The 22,231-nt window shown below is 36.1% G+C and overlaps 1 protein-coding gene across 12 annotated transcripts in view; it reads left to right on the top strand.

The window, feature by feature from the left end:
• The first annotated feature begins 1,299 nt into the window (after positions 1-1,299).
• Positions 1,300-22,231, top strand: part of LOC106171051 (kalirin) — a 141,928-nt gene continuing 120,996 nt past the window's right edge. For 8 of the 12 annotated variants that reach the window (XM_087005446.1, XM_087005448.1, XM_013551153.3 and 5 more), the window contains exons 1-5: positions 1,301-1,482; positions 12,144-12,218; positions 15,013-15,127; positions 20,510-20,600; positions 21,379-21,480. In XM_087005446.1, coding sequence (XP_086861572.1) covers positions 1,416-1,482; positions 12,144-12,218; positions 15,013-15,127; positions 20,510-20,600; positions 21,379-21,480 — 450 coding nt within the window. In that variant the 5' untranslated portion in view covers positions 1,301-1,415. Of the gene's footprint in view, positions 1,483-12,143; positions 12,219-15,012; positions 15,128-20,509; positions 20,601-21,378; positions 21,481-22,231 lie in introns of all 12 variants that reach the window. The other 4 variants (XM_087005447.1, XM_087005453.1, XM_087005452.1 and 1 more) reach the window with 2 other exon arrangements.

Genomic DNA, 22,231 nt, shown 5'->3' with positions numbered 1-22,231 from the left:
CCAGATTGAAATCCAGGCTGGTGTAAAATCGACCATAGTCAAATTTTATTTTCAGATTTTAATTGGGCTTATTCAGGATCAAAATTCCAATTTGACTTAGGAAGATTTAAATCAGGTGACAAATGTAATCCTGACTATTTAATTGTTTATGACATATATATGTTTTTAACCTCATACCCAGGCGAGAGTCCTGCTTTTTTCCATTCACTTCTTATGATGTTGTCTTTCAGGTGCCCACTTCATTATGGTGGCCATGAGTACAAAAGATGGCGTGTATCCTATATAACCTAGTTATTACATTTCAGGAAGAATTTGCGAAAACAAACATAGCATTTGAAAATAAAATTTGACTTTGGTCGATTTTACACCAGCCTGGATTTCAATCTGGCCTGCAACATATACAACTGGGAAAGATATATTTGGGGAAAGTCTGGCAATATTTAACTTTATTAATTTAAAGCAATTGTTTATTTCATCCCCGTACTTTGTAACAAAAGTCATCGCGCCCTGCTGTCTGTGCGTCCGTCCATGAGTCCAAGTAAGCATAAGTATCCATGGGGCTGTGTTCCCTGGGGTGGTTGGTGATTTGATTCTTTTCCATGAAGTTTCATTATTTTTCGTGAATTTATCATTGGTCAATCTTACATGTAACAATAATCACCACGTATGTTTTTTAAGTGAAGCATCAACACTAGTGATAACACCCTAGGATCCCTTGGGGTGGGCTAGACCCTGGGGGTTTGTGATTCTATTTTTTTCACATAGGCCTACGGCTTAAGAATTATTTAGATCGATACTTATATACAGTCATGTACCAAGTCAGATATTTTAAATGTTGTTACTATTATCAATAATCAAGATCAAGGCAGTGGCATAGATGGGGGCGGGGTCCCTGAGGTTGAGTTAGCCCACTCTTGACAGTAGCCTACTACGAAACGCAGGGATATGGGATGGCTACTTATGAGCAACATCTATATCGTGATTACTCTTCCCATCAGCTGATTAAATAAAACTGAAAGCGGCACTCACTTGATAGGCCTAAGTAAAAGACGATTAATAAATCATCAGAAAACACCGTCGGAAGGCGTTGGAATGCTTATAAAAAATTTATATTGTCAGACGTTTAGCCCCCAGACTTCCAAATTCGACTTTACACCATTAGAATTGTGTGACTTTTCCAAGTGCACCTAAAAAGATTTTCACATTCACTGCCTTCTCAGACCTTGGAACATCTCCCGCAACGCAGCTGCAGCTTGATTTCCACTGACACTCACACAGGCACAAGACAATCGGAAACAGACGAATCTGAACGGATGTACCCGAGTTGATTAAAATGGCCGCCAAGCCTGAGCGCATCAACTTGTCAAATTCGGATAAAATTCTATAACTTAGGAATTAAGAAAGGATATTTCGAGATGAGTGGAGCCGAAGGCGGAGGTGGTGCCTCATCTGAGGGGGAGTATGCACGCTATTTTAAGCCAGGTGGGTGAAATCAACAAAGAGCGGGTCTGAGATCGGCAGTGTTTTGGTGAGGGGAAGCCGACTGCTGTCTGGGCTGTAGTTCATTAGTCATTCATTCATTCAGTTATCAGTTTACTCCGAGCATCCCAGAACGTGCGCCTGTAAATGATTTAATTTTTGGATGTTTTCTGTTACTCTGCTGTATATAAGGAGAGGCAGGCATTATTTATTATAAGCATAAAATCCTGTGGAGATTGAATGAATGAAATAACCCGGCGTTCAATATCACTCGGTATTGTTATTGTCATACAAAGGCAACCAAGATAATAAAGCAATTTCTGATATGTCTGATATATGATATCACAGCAATATATACTAGTGTATATGTATATACCACACACATATCCATGTCCAGACTGCCACTTGGTCTAGGGAAATGGTGTAGTGATACGAGGAAAGGGGTGTGTGGGAGGTGGGAGGGGGGGGGGGGAGAGGGGGCACTGTTGAGATCAGACTGAGACCCTGGCACATGTATTTGCAGCTTGTGTAACAGTTGTTATAGATCAGTAATGAGTTGAAACCATTGCATGAAACTGATTTCTTAATTAGCAATCATCTGTAATTATGAATTTCCAGTACTTTATATGTGCTATTCTGCCGACTTGGAAGTATATCATATCTTTATTTTGATTCAGCTTTAAACATTAATTATTTGTGCTATGGCCGGATGCATTGTCTGACACAGTGATTGCCAAGCTGCCAGGTTGTATACCTGTCAGTGAATGGTCTTCTTGTAATCAATTATTTACTCATTTACGTTATCAGTGATATTGATAATGATATTGTAGTTTTGTTGACTTTGTATCAGATAGCAGGTGTGTATGATTGCTCTAGGAAAAATCAGACATTATTCACAGATTTAAAAAAAAAAACCTTTTACAGTGGTGCCATTACTGTTGACAATTTTTTACACAAAAAATTTTAATTGTTAAAATACTAAATTTGTATATCTGCATACTAGTACATTATTATTCTGACATTTATATACTGGGATATGAAAGTTATTATGAACATGCATATGCAATTAGACATGCAAAAGTCCAACTTCTGTGTCATATTCATCAATACTTAAAACATGCCAACATCAAACAAAAATGACAGCTTTATTGACCAAGGGTTGCATTTGAAATGCTGTTCTCTTGTGGTAGGAATTTGACCATATGAAATAGCGGTTCTTGGCCACAATCCAGATAAGATATGAAGATAGTTTTCTAGATCAGTTTAGTCTCCTTTTCTCTTTCTCTTAAGTCGTTTTGGTTCCACTGGGGACATCATGCCAAACAACTATTTTTCCATCATGCTTTTAAAATGTGATAATTTGCTGTATTTACATGCTAGCATCCCAGAAACAGGCATATCCTTCTTGGCTAGCAGTTATTGGGCATAGGTACATACTCATGTAGATCTATAGCTGTACATCATGGTCTCGGGCAGGAAGTATGTCCAGTTGATCATGGCATGGGAATGTAAAGCAGGTGTTCTCCTAAGGGGAGAGTATAGCACTACATATGACAGGCATGTTTCTTAGTAAGCACACTGACTCCCTGGAAAAAAATCAATACCATTTGAGCATTCTCTGGCCAAGCAGAGCCCATTATGTGTTCTCAACTTTGTTATTGATTGGCCAGTGTGCTGGTTGGGGAAATATGGCCTTGTTGTGAGTGAGTTTGTGCGTGCTTGTGTGTGTGTGTGTGTGTGTGTGTGTGTGTGTTGTGTGTTGAGCCTAGGATCTGAAACCTAGGTTGTACTAAATAGGAGTTAACTTGGTAGTAGATGTTTTCTCTCTTCTAGTTACTAGTAATAAATTTATTATTATAAATAGACTGGGATACCAGTTCTGTGAATGTATACACATCAAATGCCTGTCAATAAATTTTGTGGTATTTAACAGTCACACCATTTTCAGCAGCATCCTTATTCATATTTTTTGTTTTTGTCAAAGAGGGAGAACAGGTTTTTTATGTGCTTATTGGGCTAAGCTGATGAATTAGATTAATAATAGATATTTAAAAAGACCTTTTATGCTGTTTCTAAATTGTGAAAACATATGATAGAAAAAGAGAGTGAAGAAAAAAGATCTATGTTATAAATGATGTAGGTCATTTTATGCTTTGTAAATTGTTTATTCATAATATTATTAAACCTTGAGTTAGAGTGATGGGATTGTATTTATTTACTAGTACTTATGTGGTAGAATTTGTCTGTTTACATTCTGGTGCTTGATAATAATGATGATAATGATACAATCATACCTGTCACCAGTAGAATGAAATCAAAGTAATAATGTCATCATTAAGTTTACTATTTGATGATCATGATAAATGGATGATACTAAGTAACCATCATCATGTTTCTTTTTCTGAAATTATTAGGTATAAGGTTTGAAAGGAGGAAGCAGCATTAGATAATTTTGATCAAGTTACTGTGTGTTGGTGAATTCAATCTCTATAGCCAGCTCACAAGGTGCTGGGTTGCACTCTATCATGGGTTTTGTTTAAGTTGAAGATTTTTTAAATCCTGTTTTCAAGTGAAGCCAATAATTAAATAAAATGGTAAAAAGTAGTTAATGGGATGTTTTTTCCCCTTGTTTTCTTTTCTTTTTTCATTGTTTTAGCCAAAACAAATATACTTGGCCATTTTCTGAACATGGTGCTTGCCTGTACGAGCACAGGTTATGTGTGCTTAACCTTGGTCTTCCTCCCACAGAGAATGTGTGGATAGCAGTAGTAGGCCTGCACACTGGCTAAGGATGCTCCTTCAAAGAGATAAGATCAGGGCAAGTTTTTGGAGCCAGATGATCTTGAATACAGGTTAATCTGTTACATGAGAAGGGTATAGAATAGGTGTATTAAAATATGAAGTGATTATGGGCTGGACTTGCCATAATACCCTCCTGCTTTCACCCACATACAACCATAAGCTGAAAATGCTAAAGATGTATGACTTTGGTTATTGAAGAAAATTATTTGAGAGATTTGGCATATTTGTATTGATTTGATGAAAATATGATATTTTGCTGGAGTGAAAACTTTTTTAACCAAAACTCTGTTCAATGTGACTTGTTCACTGCTTTAAAAAGGAAATTCCTAGTTGCCATTTGTACACATTTACAATATGTATTTGTACTCATATTGACTAATCATTCTCTTTGTTTTCTATTGCTGTATCGTTTATGATGTGATGACTGATTGATTGAAGGATTTCAGAACTACAGTGTATGCAATTCTGTTACTTAAGTTGAAAACTCAGGAATGCAAAGAATCTTTACAAATCACAAAGACTCAGAACAGATTTTGGTGATTAATAAAGCACTGTCAATATATGAGGGCAATTTTTTTGCAGTGAAGTTTTCATTTGAGGTTATCACACAAAACAAAGACATAAACAAAAATGTATCTACAATTTTTCTGCTGCTAAAAACATTGCAATGTCACAAAGTCTGTCAAAATCTTTGTTATAATTATCTTTTCACAAGTGAAATGAAATAACAGTGGAAATATTCATATGGTAACCATAATATAGTATTATTTGGTTTCCCTCTATAAGTATTTCAGTTGAAACTTGAAAGCTATCCAACAATGTCATATGGCAGCTTTAAAGCATTCCCATAGGGTATATTTACATGGTATTTGAAGTTTATACTCAGTCCCAGTCATTGGATGCATTGATTTAATTCAGAGAAGGCTTAAAGAATTGTCATATTTCTATACTAGTATCTGAAATCATGGTTAAGCCTGACTGCCGGCGCAGGGCACTTTTTTCTCAGACTAGTTCAACAGACTTTAAAGTCATGAATCAATCAATGTGACATTAAGTTTCAGTCATTTTTATTTCTAGGGTATTGCATGTAATAAAGATGGTGGAGCAACATAAAGTTCAATCAATGTTACAATTAGTTTGTGAGGTGACATTGTTGTACACGTAAGATAATTGTTTTTTGACTGTTTTGTACATATTTTATGCCAATTCTCTTTGCATTTTTTTGTTGTTGAAAATGTGATTTGACAGTTCTATATTATATTTGGAAGAAAGAAGTTTGATTTGTTCTATTTATAATGAGACAAGATTAACAAAAATGATTTGAATAATGAAATTGCATCATAGAGAAAAAATGCAGTATTCACCCTTTTACAAAGAATGTATGCTGCTTATTGATCAATCCCCAACACTGCAGTAGCTTGTGATAAAACATAAAGAAGATATTAATAGTGTGGTGCTTAAGAATCAATTTACACCATACCTGAGTCCATTGTTTAAAGATAAGCAACAGTTGTAGTAGCAGCATTACTACTACTACTGCTACTACTGCCCATAATTGATCTGTGTCCTTGTAAACGAATTTGAAGATAAATTAGTGTGAACTGAGGTATTGTTATAGGTTTTAATTTTTTAAATGTATAAGTGCTTTAAGTTATTCTACTCTTTTGTGGCTGACATAATTAATACAGTGATGCCTGATATTAGATGTATGTTATTGTGTACTGACAGATCTGGAAGGAGGGGGAGCACAGAACAGGGGGGGCATATCCCCTTACCTGGCTTTTTTTATTTTAGAATTGATTTTGCATGCAAATTATGCTGAGCAAAGCGTCTAACACCCCCCCCCCCCCAGCAAAATCCTGTTGACCACAAAAGAATCCATTAAAACAGCTATAATTCAATATAGAAAAATTATCAGAAAAATGTTATTGTGAAAAAATTTCATTTATACTTATAGCCATTAGTCATTTCAAGAGACATGGATTCACTTAGCCAGGGAAAGATGTCTTTTAATATAGCAGTCATAGTGGGCTGGTCACAACAATCCAGTAGCCAGGTGCTTGACCACCCTTTGCCTGATCGGTCATTGCCTGACCAGTGGTCATTAGATGACATGTTGAGGACTAGCTTAGCATCCTAATGATATTGTTTATGTCTTATTTATTTGGGACATCTCTTTTAGACCAGTGTTACAGACTGCTTGAGTGTCTTTTGATGTGATATGAGACAAACCACTGACTGGAATGCTGAGCTGCTTTAATGTTATATTATTTCTTATAATTTTATGGTTCCAAAAGGATGGAGGTTGGGAAGAGATGCAATCTAAGAAGTAGCATACATGATATATATCTTCCCTTTAAATGTAATCACTTAAGCATAGCTAAGACCACATTGTTATATTGAAAATCAAAATATTGCCATTGACCATGGCAGAAAATTTCCAGTGCTATTTTACATTGTAAATGACAAGATCATTAATCGGGCATGATAACTTAAGTGATGACAGACTCCTTAAACTCAACCAGTGATCAGAATCCCCAAAACGAAAAAAAGTTAACTTTTAAGGAAATGTTCTCACTATGATGTGAGATGTTAAATCAGATTATGTGGTCTCAGGTCATTGTCTGACTGTGTGTACCACATTAACATCACATGAACTTTGCTGCAGCCTCTTTCTTTAAAAAGATAGTCAAATTGATTTACTACCTTTGTGAATAAACGTGCACCAGAACTTGAAAAGCTGCTTGCACTGTACTTGGAAATGGCTTATTTTGGATATGTACTGGGATATATGTATGATTCAATCATTATGGCAGATAACATTGGGTTGGGTTCTATTTTAATACAGATATCATGATTTTTGTTGCAGTAAGAAGGGATTGTTTTAAACCTCTGTGATGTCATTTAAATGCTCATCACAGGAATAAGTTTTGTTGGAAGATAATTGAATGAATGAGTCTAGTGTAAAAATATAAATATCTGCTACTGTTGTAGATAGAAAAAACAAATCTTGCATATTTTTTGTAGCTTGATGGGCTGTATTTTGATGATAAGTCCTGCTGTGATCACATCTCTATTATCTTAATGTAATGAACAATCCCATCATACCTTAGTGTCGTGAAATCCTTGTTAAGCAGTCTGGTAATTTTATGATGTCAGTGGTCTAAGTTATATCGAGGGATGTCAGTAAGACTAACCTGGTCTAAGTTAGACTGGTAGTGAATACGATCATGGACATCTGGTGATGTCATTAAGACTATCCTGGCCTAATTTGGACTGGTAGTGAACACGACCATGAACAGCAGATGAAGTCAGTAAGATTCACCTTGTCTAAGAGTGCAATCCCAGAGATTTAGATCGATCCATCCAGATCGACCTAACTCCCTGGGGGTTCACGCTAAATTGCAGTCAGCTGAGCGCGCACGGCAGTTAATTACCCCCTTACAGCTTTTAGTAGGCAGGACAGACGCTTAAGCCGGCTAAGCTGATAGTAATCTAGTGAGACTCTCCACAGGGATAGATCAATCTAAATCTGTGGGAATGGGGTCTAAGTTACACTGGTAGTGAACAGGACCTTGAACATCTATATTGCAAGATGTCACTCTTCCGAACAGATTTCAGAGTTCAGACATGTTGTGTTATAATGATGAGATTTTAGATAGATCCCAACAGGCTGATTGTGAAACACGCTGTACAATATAGCTCTCTTTAATTGATTAGGAAAAATTGTATGTCATGCTGTAATTTAGTTCACTGCCTACCTTATTGCTGCACACATTAGTTTGACAGTTATTAGTTGCTGGATTGAGTACATTATCCATTGGGAGTCTAGTACTGCGTCATAGAGGAGTTATCTCCAATTACCGTATTGTATGTTGTTAAAAGTTTGAAGAGAGTTTAACATTGCTTACTGTAGAAAGTGTCTCATTTTACATATATATTCCACAATTAGTGTGCCAGATTAAGAGGTGTTTAGGTACAGTAGACAGTGATGAAGATGATGAGATGGCTGTAGCAGCATAATAAGCTTTACATTTTTTTTTATCCCATTGAGGCTGGGATGGGATGGAAGAGTTGGACTGCCTGAATATGACCTAATTATTAGATCAACATTGGAGGTCTCATTATTTCCAAATTTTAATTATAGAAAAGGTGTACCAGTAATTGCTTGCAATCCTTACTGACTGCCAGTGTAGGATGATAAGATCAAACTTCTGAGGTCATTATGCTATGTACTGTTTGGTATAAAATATTGTAATATATAGAGATATACTTTTTCAGTGACCAGAAAAAGATGCCACTGTTGACTCAGTCAATTTCATTATTGATGGCCATTTCTCACTTGGGTCTAATATTATCCTCATCTCATGTACCAATCATTACCTGAATCATTGAGGTGATGGATAATTATCTGGAGCACATTTATATACTAAATGATTGGACACCAGATTTGGTATATGGATATTCCAGGCCCGCTCCCAATGGTTGTATGTCTGAGCAAGGCAATATGTGCTTGCAGGGTTTATGAACTTCTCAATCTGCATTATGTTTCTCCAGGTTTCCTAGCTGTAGGGATGAGTCATGATAGCGGTGTAGTGATAGAGATGAACATATAATATATCTATTCATTTGTCTATTTCCCATGTGGATGATCGCAAGTTGAAATGCTAGGCGGTGTCAACTGAGGAGTTGCACTGCATGAAGGATCCCAAGCTGTGCATTTTTATGTCATTTAAATGATTTTTGCCCATAATTATGTCAGTTTAAAAGGGAGACATATTTTTGCATATGGAAATATAAATTTCCTGGGGACAATTTTTTTTGTTGGCTTTGTGAACAGTTACGTTTGTTACTTGCATTTCCACTTCCTGTAAAAATGCCAATCTTGTGCACGTGGTAGTGATTTCATTCTATATATAATAGGATGTTACTAGTCTCTGGACTTTGAATAGAAAAAAGGAAGATGTGGCAATTAAAAACACAACTGTAATCATACTTTCCCTTTGGAAAATATCCAACTTACATACATGCACTTGTAAGCATATGCACAGACCTAACTAAGCCTGCATTTGCACATTGTGGCAGTTTGTTGAATGGATTACAGTATAATTATTATATTATATGATGAAAAGAAGTATTGGATATTATCATGCTGTGCCATAAATGCCTAGGATGCATGTTCATGTATATATATGCATGTTTAATTGTTAGTAAATGCACTGGAAAGGGTGGGTAGGTCTGTGGGTGGATGGGGGAGGGGGGGTATTACATATCATGTACAACAAAACTAATGATTATTTTATAAAACTCTAATGAGATGCTTTTTGGACAGTTTTAGTCAAACATCCTGATAATCCATCCATCTATTGTTAACTTGTTGTAGTTGCAAACCACAGCCAGGTTTGATTCTTCCCAGAAAATATTTTTGTTGGAATTCAATTTGTGGTTAAAGTACTTCTCTGAGTGACTTGCTGGTTTTCTTTTCTGCTTCAGTGAATTTTGCAGTAGGTTTTTAATAGCAGTCCTTAAAAGGTCTTAGTTGAAATTCTATCTTGTAAATGAGAGACACTAAAAAAAAGATCTTTCTTCCAGTAATGTAGATTACTTGAAAAGTAAATTCCCATTTAAACTTTTCTTTTTCACTTTTCTTGAACAAATTGCCCACAGGCAACCCGAGTTACAGAGTCAGAAAACCTGCCTCTCTTATTTGCATAGATGCTGTCTCCAAAATGACTAGAGGAAAATTACCACCAGTGCTCTGAGGCTCAGGGTGTCCACTGTTCCTAAACAGTATATTTGTAAGTTTTGTTCCCAGTCCGGGTTGTTTGACCAATCTATCATATGTACAACCTATCATAGCAAGCTATGATTTTGAATAGTTCACCAAAGGCAACTAATCCAGTTCCTCTTTATTCCGGCCCACTGCCTTTATAATTGAAATAAAATGCACATTTCAGATTGTTGGCTATAATTGTTATCAGACGACCAACATATATATTTTATGTTGGGTCAAACTGTCTTAGCGATAAACATACCTTTAAATTCTCTAGAGAGGGCAATAAAATGCTGACTAGTTTGGAGCTGGACATTGAGTTCTGGCTAGCTTGGAGCTGGACATTGAGCTGTTTGAGTTCTTTTTTTCAGAAATCCAAATTGTGAGTTAAGCAATAACTTCTTGAAAGATTAACCTTTTTCCCTTGGTTAATCTTCTGTCATGACTGTAATATCAAGTTGACGTTTTTAAAATTGCAAGTTACTACTTGCACTTGCAATAAGATGTGCATCCTTTTTTTTTTTTTTTAGTATTTCCGATTCTTTTCCAGTTCAAGCAAAGTGACAAGGTTTTGCTGGAAGAGATGCTTATGTTTCTGGACTCCCCTCAAATATCACATTCTTATTTCACATGGTTCCCATCCAGAAAAGGTGAAGGTCAAGGGTTTTCAAAGGGCCAAAGAATATATTGTTTTAAATCTTTTTTGAGCAAATGATTTGGGACACCCAAGTACCACTAATTTGTCTCTTGAAAGCTGTACTCAAATTGGGTTAACATGTTGAGTAATGGGATGGAGCTGTGATGTATACCTTATGTTAGTTACTGCCAGGTGGGTCCTTTCTGGGGGCTAGTATTTTTTTTATACTGTCTATGCTTTGGTAAATATACTGAATGTCTCTGTGTGGCCAGAAATGCATTATTTTGATGGGGCTGTTTTGATGTATTTGTGTTATGATGACTTGTATAAGTGGAATATACAAAAATGTATGTATGTATGTATGTATGTATGTATGTAAGCATGTATGTATGCATGCATGCATGTATGTATGTATGTATGTACATTAAAAGGATATGCATAACATGAGGCCCTAATTATCAGGTTGTGTCCCGTTCCCTCTCCACTGACTAAAAAAGTTATAAGTTTTGAAGCACCATTTCACAGAGTAAGAAGACATATTTGTGTTCTTAGTAGATCAGAGTGGAATTCAAGGGGTTAATACTAGCAGCTGTTGTTAAACAAGTGTAGTGTGTCAGAAAATGAGCTGGATTTGTCTATACAGATGTCCAACATCAACAGAACTTTACTAGATGCTGAGAAAAAAAAAAACGGCTGAAGATAAGACTTGCTCCAACTGTCTTCTTGAGTCACAATGCATAATGGTTTAGTTCTGTTGAGTTGAATTTAATGATGTACATTTGTGTTGTCTCCATGTTCTCCAGAGGTAAGGGTTGTGACAGATCATTGTTGGAGTGTGTGTGTGTGTGTGTGTGTGTGTGTGTGTGTGTGTGTGTGTGTGTGTGTGTGTGTGTATGTGTGTGTGTGTGTGTGTGTGTGTGTGTGTGTGTGTGTGTGTGTTGGGAGGGGTTAGAGCCTTATTATTTGGAAAACAACTGGATAATTAAATTTTTCCTTTTTTTCTTTGGGCGGGGGGGGGGGGGTGATCATGGGTGGCAATTAAAATAAAATGCATCTAATTTTGAAAGATGTACTTCATTTTGTCAAGGGTTCTTGATTGCGTATGCTCAGTTTAAGGATAGCTGTATGGTTTCACTCATCAGCCAGCTTTTCTGAAGTGCTTATACTTTGAAGTATTACAAGCAATATATTTTATGCACTCATTTATTTGATAATAGACCAATTATGGCTGTGACAAATGTAAATTCCATTCCTGGCTTTGTATACAGTTGGGGAATAATGATCGGTGTTCAATTTATAGATTATGGGAATATAGTCATCTAGTTTTTTTTTCTACATTTGTGTAGATGTGTGCTTTATGGTATGGCTGAAAAATTTTGTGATATTTATAGAGTAAAACATGGGTATGACAATTGCTGCCTTACATTATGAGCTATATGTGACTTTTTTCAGGTTACCGCAACCCTGAGGGGATCATGGCAGCAGACATAGTTCCACTGCTGAGGGAGAAAATCGCCTATCTGTCAGGTAAATCTTTATAGTTCTTGTTGAAGAGCTCTTTTCAAACATGATGTGAATTAGTCTAAGGTGTATTCAAATTAAGTCTGATTTAAACCTGTACTGGATTTATTGACATTAATTAATAGTCAATCAAAATGAATGAAATTAGGATTACTCTTAAAGGTTTATAGGTCAGTGTGAAGGTGATATCTGTTTGTGTTGATATACATGTGCTCCAGGCAGGTGGAGGGATGCTTAACCTGAGTGAATTATGTCCATTTTCTTACAGCTTCAAAGAGTGAAGTATTGATGTGTGTGATATTATTTATAGCATCCTTTGCTTCAGGTTTACCCTTGATGATTCACTTGCATCTATAGGATTCAAGTCAGATCCTCATAGTTGCTTATATATTAGGACATATTGCAGTATCTTTTTCCACCTTTAGATTTGTGATCTTTTCGATAAGCTTCAGCAATAACCTTGAACAGAGATGAGCATAGGTCTGGTTGAGTATGTGTTATCATGCTGACAGTGTTCTGAGTGCTAGAATTATTTACACACCCAAGACCTTCATAAGCCCTGCACCCCTGGCTTGCATGTGATGAGCTAATAGGAAATACCTGTAATCTGTTCTACAAATCAACACTGATATAATACAGAACAGATCATCCCAAACTATTCGCCGTACTGCTGAGATTGCTGTTCCCAAAATGCATTTTACATGTAGAACAATCCAACCTTTTTGATGAATGAAGCATTTAAATTTATTACTGGACTTACCAAATTTATTTTTATTGAATATTTTGTTTCTCCCTCTTGGAGACTCCAGCTACTGTGACTACAGGTGGAACTACTCTCGGTCTTGTTACATAATCTGTTTGGAAGATGTTCGGTCGGCTTTTGTTTTATAGAACTTAATCTTTTGTTAAACTCATGCTTTTCTTGTAGGTTATGCTGTACCTTGTTACCTTGTTTCAGAGTGCTATGGGTTTTTTCAGATTTTTTCCACAGGCCATCAGATAACCAAAAAAAATGTGTTATTTGATATAATGTAATGTTACTAATGGCTCCATTATCCTCCTTCATTCCCAACTGGATTAACCTTTAATGTCTCAAAACCATTCTGATATGATTCCTGTATACGAAAGATAATTGACAATGGTTTAAACCGGTTTTAATTTGGCCTCGTGTGAGAAAGATATTGATCTTACTATATCAAAGTTTTTTCCACAGTATGTTGTCAAGCAATCAACTTTGAACTGAAGATGGTTAAGTACTAGTTACAACTACTTTTTGTCTACTGTATGCAACATACAAGAGCGTAATTAAATCGAGCCGCTCCGACTTATCCTACGGCTGGCACTTCAAACAATAGGATGAACACACTGAAGCGTTTTAAAATATAGGCGTGCATGTAAGCCACATACAAATGCAATGATGGCTGTGGGATAATGAAAGTTTAATCTCACCACCTCTAGCAGGTGCTTATACTGTCTGTGTAAGGTTGTAGTATTATTCTTTTTAGATCAGTTGGGAAACAAGTCTATCTTTGAGTGGAGATCAGATTCACTCTACACCATCAGATGATCAAACATCCAGTGCTTTGTCTGTCAGAAGTTTGATGGGTTATCTACTTAATCTAATCCTCTGTATGCATAAACACCAATTTGACTTGGATTTTTCATTCTTTGCTTTGATCAGTCTGGTTGTCTGATTATGAGTCTTAAATGACCCTGTCTGAGCAGGCTCTTTGACTGTTGGATAAGTCTGATTACCGGTCTGAAATGACCCTGTCTGAACTGGTCCTATGACAGTTAGGTAATGTTAATCTTGACTGATGCCTCATTTAACACCTGGGAAGCAAAGGAACTGGTCCAGAATAGGATAATTGTGATTGACAAGATTGGCTATAGCTCCATAACTCACCTTGATCTGTTTGTTTTTTGAGTAAATACTAAAATATGGGTATGAGCATAAAACATATTTTAAAAATTGGTTCCTTTGCCCTTTACTGTCACCTTGGCTTTTGTTTTGGATAAATACACATGGTATGGATTTTAATATTTTAACATTCTTTTTTTGATACTGGGTTGATAAACTTCGCATTTACAAAAAGGCAGCACTGAAAAAATACTATAAATGGAAAGATTACTTTCCTGGGCCCTTGATAGATATGTCGGGTGATTTATTTGAGAATGGCTCCTTGATAAAGCTTTTAGCTGTGTAGTTCTGGTGTACAGTTATTCTGTGCAAATGTATTATATTCAATTTTGTCATATATTATAAAAGCCTAGGTATAAGAGTTTTTATTGTTCTGGACTAAATATGGCAATTAAGAAGATGACACTTTTTCTCGATTATTGAAACTAAAACCATTTGGAATCTCAGTCGTTTGCTGGGAGAAATAAACTGCTCTTGTTCATGAACCTGTAAATTTATGAGACAGGGTACATATGATATTGTTTTCATGACTCCCTTTTAAAGGTTCTAATCTATATGTTTGAAGATAGATTTGCCTCATTGCTAAGATACATCAACTGTCTTAGATGTAGCCTTGTTGAGAGGAAACAAATATTTTATGCAGTCTTCTGTTTTTAATCAAAATCTATATTTATTTGAATGTGTACAATTTATCTGCTTTAGCCCTCAAGGATGAAGGTCTAGCTGCAGTAATTACCATAAAACTAAGTAAAAAAAAATATGCATTTTTGCCTATATTAACCTTGATATTTATTTCCATAGAATACAAACTGAGGCAGAGCTCTTTGTATGCTATATTTTCTCCAGACTTAACCTCAGAATATCATTTGTCCTCCCCAGGTGGTCGTGATAAACGGGGCGGACCAATCCTGACATTTCCCTCTCACACCCACCCAGAGAAGATGCGCTATGATGACCTACGTAAACTTATGACATATCTGGCAAGTGTGCCATGGTAAGTAATTTTTTAATGTGATCTCCCCCCCTCCTTTGGTTTCTATGGTCTCCAGGTGCAGGGGAAGGGAAAAAGATATATACTAGTATCCTCATGAGATGAAACTGATTCATGGAAGTGTATATAAAGTGATGGAAAGTGTGTTTGCAGGTGTAAAAAATGAGAACAGGTTCAGGATTGCATGTCCAGAAGAAAGAGCCTACTGATCATAGAGCGCATTCTCAATGAATTAAGCCAGGCTTTACAAAGCCGGAGACCTAAAAATGGCGGACGTACATGAAAGAAAAACCGCCTAATCTTTTAATAGTCTCTCCGCCTCCCCACACGTCGTCCCTGCGGGGTACAGTAATTAAATCGCGTCTCCGTTCGCCATGCGGAAGCTACCTGAAAAATATTAAGTGACATGCTCATCAGTTAAACTCGTGGTGAAGAAAGCATGGCGGCTGAAGGCGATCGAAGGAAAAAAGCTCTTCTGTTCTATTATCTTTGAAAACAGAGACGAAAAAGGAATAATTTGGCCCGTAGAGCAGCAATGAATCGACTATCTACGGAGATAATATCACCAGAGATATTCACGGAAATATTAATGTTCGGAGCCGAGATTTAATTACTGTACCCCGCAGGGACGACGTGTGGGGAGGCGTGTGAGAGGCGGAGAGACTATTAAAAGATTAGGCGGTTTTTCTTTCATGTACGTCCGCCATTTTTAGGTCACCGGCTTTGTAAAGCCTGGCTTAATTCGTTGAGAATGCGCTCATAGACAAATTTGTTAAAACAATTTTGGAACATTCCACATAATGTCATGTTTAGTATTTACCAACAGTGCAGCTCAGTTGAAAGAGTTCCTGTCTTGGCTTTTGCAAAAAACAGCAGTTACAACCACTAAAATCCTGGGAATAGCTGTTAATTATTTACCTTCTCCTTAAATTGCTTTACAATATCCACAATAATCTGGACCAAGTTAAGGTTCAATTCCATCATGAGTCAGCCTTCTGTGGTTGTGATTCCTGTGCAAAAGGACTCTAACTTGTCCTCTCCAGGGAAAAGAGCCAAGTTTATGGAGTTATGATCAACGTTGTACATGAGATTAGTGTTTTTGCTATACGACTGCTGGGAATGTTGCATGAAAAAGCTGCCTCTCAAGAGATTGACAGTCAGTGCTGTAATTTAGTAATGATAGAAAGAAGGCCACATGATTATTATCATGTATTATATACTGCATCCTCCCACCCCATGTCTTTTTTATCATTTTTTGTTTGTTTAAAAAAAAATTTTATACACACACATGCACACACTCAGGCAAGCATGCACGTGCATGCATATACACACTCTTGATTGTCCCATACAGGCTTGAGCTTCTTGAGTTAATTCACAAGTCATTGGTCATTTCAGGTATTACTGTAATTTGTAAAAATATTAAGCAAAGCAATTTTGACCTTTCTCTTAGAGGACCCAAAAACAGCTGTTATTGAGTATCTGTTTGGTGAAAATTCATAGGAAAAAGAAGCAAGTTTTAAGCAGACTGTTTGGGTCTGAAAGGGTCTTTTTTTTATCTATCTAGGTAGAAATTCTGTTCTATTCTTTTCCCCTTGTGATTTGCATGGATCAGTTCATGGAATATCTCTAGTAATATTTATTTAGTGGAATATTTCTGGTTATATTTATTTAGTGGTTTCACAGTATCTGGTTGGCTCAAATGTTCTTGTTTTTCTTGGTATCTATTGTCGAAATGTGTCCCTTAAATAGGTTAATACCCACTCAAACACTGTACAGCACATTTTGAGACAAAAAATCAATCTCATTTCACGAATGCTTGTAAATCACCTGGATATGTGTCATGGACAAAAATGGCTAGCAGATTTTGAGTGGATATACTTATTTTTATGTGTGTGTGTGTGTGTGTGTGTGTGTGTGTGTGTGTGTGTGTGTGTGTGTGTGAGAGAGACTGTGACTGGAGGGCTAGTGAAATCTTTGAACCCAGTACTGTATTATTGACCAGCCTCTTGAAGACTTCCTGTAGGCCTTTGGAGCAATGGTTTGCAATATTCATATTAATTAGGGTACGGCCACATTTATAAGTACTCTACTGCACTGCTATGTAAACAGTAGGTTTAATGATTCTGTTCATGCACCAGATAGAAACCAATGAAGCACGAGTCATCAGATCTGCAGTGTAGTATTTTTTGAATTCACCATGCATGTCACAATTGTATTCACTATAAGACAACATTCTCAGTGCACAGTGTTTTACCCTTATCACTTAAAAGTTAAACCCACCCCACAGGAATTCTCAAACATTTTCTAGTCTTGTGTGAGGATACACAGTGCTGACAGCCTTTAGACTCAATGATTTCTATTGACTAAAGGGGATTTCAGAATAGAAATTTGAAAATGTGCTATAAAATATGTGAAAAATGAAGACTTAAGTCCTTTGTGATATCTATTAATTTTGGTAGTAGCAGTGTATAATTGGAGAAGGGAGGCATGCTCTGTTAATGTGGCTGAGATCAAACTTAGAAAAAACAATCAAGCATTGTAATAATTTGACAGGCTCAGTATGAAATATATGTCACAAGCAATTAATGTTACAGTATTAGGTCAAATATGACATCACAGACTTTGTTTGACAACATGGTTGAAGACATGGCAAGGGTGAAAACACCACCAGCATATTTGCTTTCCATTTAGATGACATATTTTACAAAGATGATATGGGGCCAACATTTTTGCAGTTTGATGTCAGCTTCAGTTACCCAGCCAAATTAGTTACACTCATTGATTCAATTGATGCATGCTATTTTGATACTAGTTTTTTTATCTTATTCTTTACTGGGAAAGAAGTTGCTGAAGTATTTTTTGCCGATGATATCAAATTTGGCCTCAAACAGAGCATTACAAAGAAAACAGTTTATCTCAACAGCACACATGAGTAAGAAGAGACAGTGTGTTCTCAGACAGACAGGTAAAGAATCTGGCTTATGCAACCAGATACTTAACTTGGATAAACCCTGGGAAGACACCATTAACCTTAAAGATTCTTTTCACACACTTAATAGATTGATATATAGATCTGTTATTATGTGCAATTCAGAACAACTCCAATGCTTCACTAGGTTTGTTTTCTTTTGACTGTTGTCTTACTTATTAGCTGGATTTGGAGGATTATTCCCTTACCTGATTATAATAATTAATTGCAATCACTTAAAATTGCTTGACCATGGTGTTAAACCAGCAGTTAAGAATGTCTCTAATACCCCAATCAGATGAACTCATTGTACTAGTTCAGTTGGTCCAACTCTGTGGGGGATTCTGGCTAAATGCAATCAGTGGAATCACCTTGTCTCACATGCCTCCTGGAGCAGCTAGAGGGTAATTAATGTTTAGCTTGCTGCTTGAGTAGGTATGTCATTCAGTTAAGCTGATTGCACTAAGCGAGCCCCCCCCCCCCCCCCCCCAGAGTAGAGCCGACCCAACTAGTATGATGTGCCTGAGTGCTCCCTTGTATAGTCTTCATGGTCTAAATCAGTCAATCAGTTTTTTAGTCCAGTGTGCATAGTCTCTTCTGGTTAAAAGTGGACTATATGTTTCCCTAGAAAAAGCATAAAACTACAACTGCTTCATTCATTTTTCATCATGGTTGAGGCTGAACATGAAGATGATGAGTGATCTCAAATAACGTTTATTTTTTTGTGTAACTTTGACATTTCGTAGAAGTTGCTGCATACAAGACTGAGTTGTCCTGATGAAAACTTGAGATGATATAACCCCTTAAGAAAATGTTATGGGTTTTACATCTTAAAGGCCAGGTGTTTGTTTTCTAGAGTAGAGACTGTATCTCCTCTTTAAAATGTCAGGGTAATATGTGCAGTTTTTTTTTTTATTCATTTTACCTCATGGTTTTTATGTGACTGTTTAGATATAGAGAAAAAGTAGGAAAAAGCCTCAGAATAGATATCAAATTAGGCAGCACAGGAAAATGTGATGTTGTATGGTCTAGGTGATAAATTATCACTCATACCTTATGAGTAGACCTCTTATCATATCATGTATATGCCAAGTAATTGACTGTAGATTACTGGTCATACAGGAGGACTTAAACACAATACAACAGAACTCTGTACTCTCATTAACACAACTTGTCCCTTGTGCTTGTACAATACCAACAAGGATTATTAATCTGGCTACATTAAGTGTGGATACATAATTCAACTTGCTGAGTTGCCTAATCAACATACTATAAAAACATTTAGTAAGTATTTTAGCTACAAAACTTGTTTTCCAAGTTTAAGTAGAATGATAACAAGTTATAGGCACCTGGCTGCATTCCTTCATAACAGGTATAATGTTTTAGGAGAGGTGAAAATTCTTAAGTGGCAATTTAACCCTTAACACTTTGGCATACCAAATAATACAACAACTCATCAGCCATGTGGTATTTAGAAAAAAATGTTATATTTGTTCAAGTGATTTCTAGATCCAGGGATGTTTTGTTTCTAGGAGATATCCCTTTGAATTGGAGAGATAGGTGTTATATCATAGTCGGCAATTTATTTATGTTTCTTATTCAGAGGAAATGAAATATGAAAGAATATTCTAAATATTGCCATTATTAGCATGCTTATTATGGTGACTGTGAATATGATTGCTGTGGGCACAGCTGTGTGGAGAACAGAAGAGCCACCAGAACATTATCAGAAAACAATTAACCACAAAGTAATTAAATTATATCATGAACATCCATATTTTTAGCAACTATGAGCACTGAGCTTTATAGTTGTGCAAATTATTCCCAGTGGTAGATCCTGGGGTATTTAAAGTTTAAATCAAAGGGGAGGTGTCTTATGGTGTTTAAATTGGAGACCTTATTTTTGGTGGGATAGGAGGGTGGGATGAGTTCACCCAGGAAAAGGGTAGAGAATGTCAATTGTATGGCACTGTTGTTTTACATGTCTTAGACTGGGTTCTCATCCCTAGAACGATCCATCTGGTTCGATCTATCTCCTTGGGGAGTCTCACTAAATTGCTGTCAGCTTATAATAACCAGCTTAATTGTCTGTCACGCCTACCGAATCAGCTAAGGTAAAGATAAGTACCCTTGGCAGCTTTACTAGGTGTGGAAGACATTTAATCCGGTTAGATTGATAGCAATTTAGTGAGACTCCCCAGGGAGATAGATCGATCCAAATATCTGTGGGAATGGTCCCTTTTATTATCCTTGGGCCAAGTTAGGTATCATGTTATTCTTTTTGCAATTGTGGGAAATATATTCTTACCTTTTCCTTCTCCCATTAGGTTTGAGCTTGTAAAGTGATATAAATTCACAGAGTTTTGCAATATTACACTTATGTATCTTGTACTATGGTGTTATTTTTAATATTACAGTGATGAGGTGAAGGAAAGAGGCTTCACAGTCATCATAGATATGCGAGGGTCAACGTGGAATAATGTAAAACCAATACTCAAAGCCTTACAGGTGAGTTGGCTTGCCCTTGTTTTTGATGTATAAATAAATGAAAAACAACCCAGTAGAAGTAAAAAGATTTTTAGTTTTTATATTTTATGTAATTATGGGTTGATTTAATCTTATCATCCTAGTATTAGTAAATAAAAGATAAAGTTGTATTAATATTATTATTATTAGCAGTATCAGTAGTGAACATTGCCTATATTTATGTTGTTATCAAAATTCACTGTTAAACTTAATAACACATTTTCAACTCAGCAAATCCCAAGACATTTTTATTGAAATTTTTTCGCTGTTTTGCCATTGGTTTAACCTTGAAGTGATTAAATAGAATAACTAATTTCCATTGGGAACTTATTGACCACAAACTTCATGTTTGGGATTTGAATTTGGGAGTTAAGTAACGTTGCCAAAATAAATGAAATTAAATTGTACAGGAATTGTTTGAATAGGGTGATAATCTTTATTGCAAAAATATGTAGGATAAACACCAGTTCTTTTAAATATTCTTTTAAAAATAAAAATTAACAACAGTGGGTAAAATGCTTGCTGTTTGGATTTACAAGTGATGGGCCATATAAAGTCCTTTGAAGATTTAAAAAAATAAGCTATAAGTAGCTAAAATCTGCTTTAAAATGTTTGGGTTTGTTAAAATTGTTATTTGTTTCTTGGCCATAATGCGTATGCTGAAATCAGACCAGCTTTGGTTATATGAGTTTTGTGCATGCTCACACACGCATGCACGCACACACACTGCCATTTTTATGATGTGCTTTGTTCATTCTAGGAGTGTTTTCCGGGGAATGTGAATATAACTTTTATCATCAAGCCAGAGAAATTTTGGGAGAAGCAGAGAACCAGTATAGGTAGTTCGAAATATAAGTTTGAGGTTGGTATCAGAAGCAGTTTCTTGAATAATCCATTTCATCTCTTCAAGTAGTGTGAAAAGAGCCCGCAATGAATTTTCTTGTTGTTGGTATTTGACCATCTATAATCACAGATATAGCATTGCGTATGTTTTTTTTTTTCAAACAGAGAATCTTCAAACAATCCATTGAAAGGGTTTTTGTCATTAAATTTAATTGTCCAGAAAGTAAATAACATTTCCACCCCACCCACCCATCCCTATTAATTTTATTCTTATTGATACACCTATGTTAAGCTTTAGGGGAAATGGGGGTGGTATTCGGCTAATTTCTTCCTTCTCAACAGTTTTTACAATCATATATCTCTATAAGATATGAGCACCTACTTCATTTGAGGTGCCCCTGTTAAGAGCAATGCACCCGTTATGTACTCAGTAACTGCCATTACAGGAAGGGTGTAGTAATAAATATTAGAGGTTCACTGTTTATGTGCTCTTCTGTGTTCTTGTGATAGTGGAACTAAAATCAGTAAGATTTTTTGTAAGGCTTTTTTTTTTCTGCCAGACTCCTAATGAGACTTTTTGCCATGGTGGGAATTATTCTGCTGTGGACCAACTGTTTGCAGAAATATTTTTCTCTTTCTGTGATCTTGGAAAATGTAAAACATGCCCAACTATTAAACATAGCATTGATAAAACAGTCACAACATTGTGTCTATAATTTATACAGTGGTTAAAATGATGTTTAGGAACAGAAACACTTACTGAAAACTTT

This window comes from Lingula anatina, chromosome 2 (genome assembly GCF_051362555.1).
Source record: "Lingula anatina isolate TDL-2025a chromosome 2, LinAna3.0, whole genome shotgun sequence".
NCBI classification, from domain to species: domain Eukaryota; kingdom Metazoa; phylum Brachiopoda; class Lingulata; order Lingulida; family Lingulidae; genus Lingula; species Lingula anatina.
The sequence above is the reverse complement of the archived record's forward strand: the minus strand, read 5'-3'. Positions and strand labels throughout refer to the sequence as shown.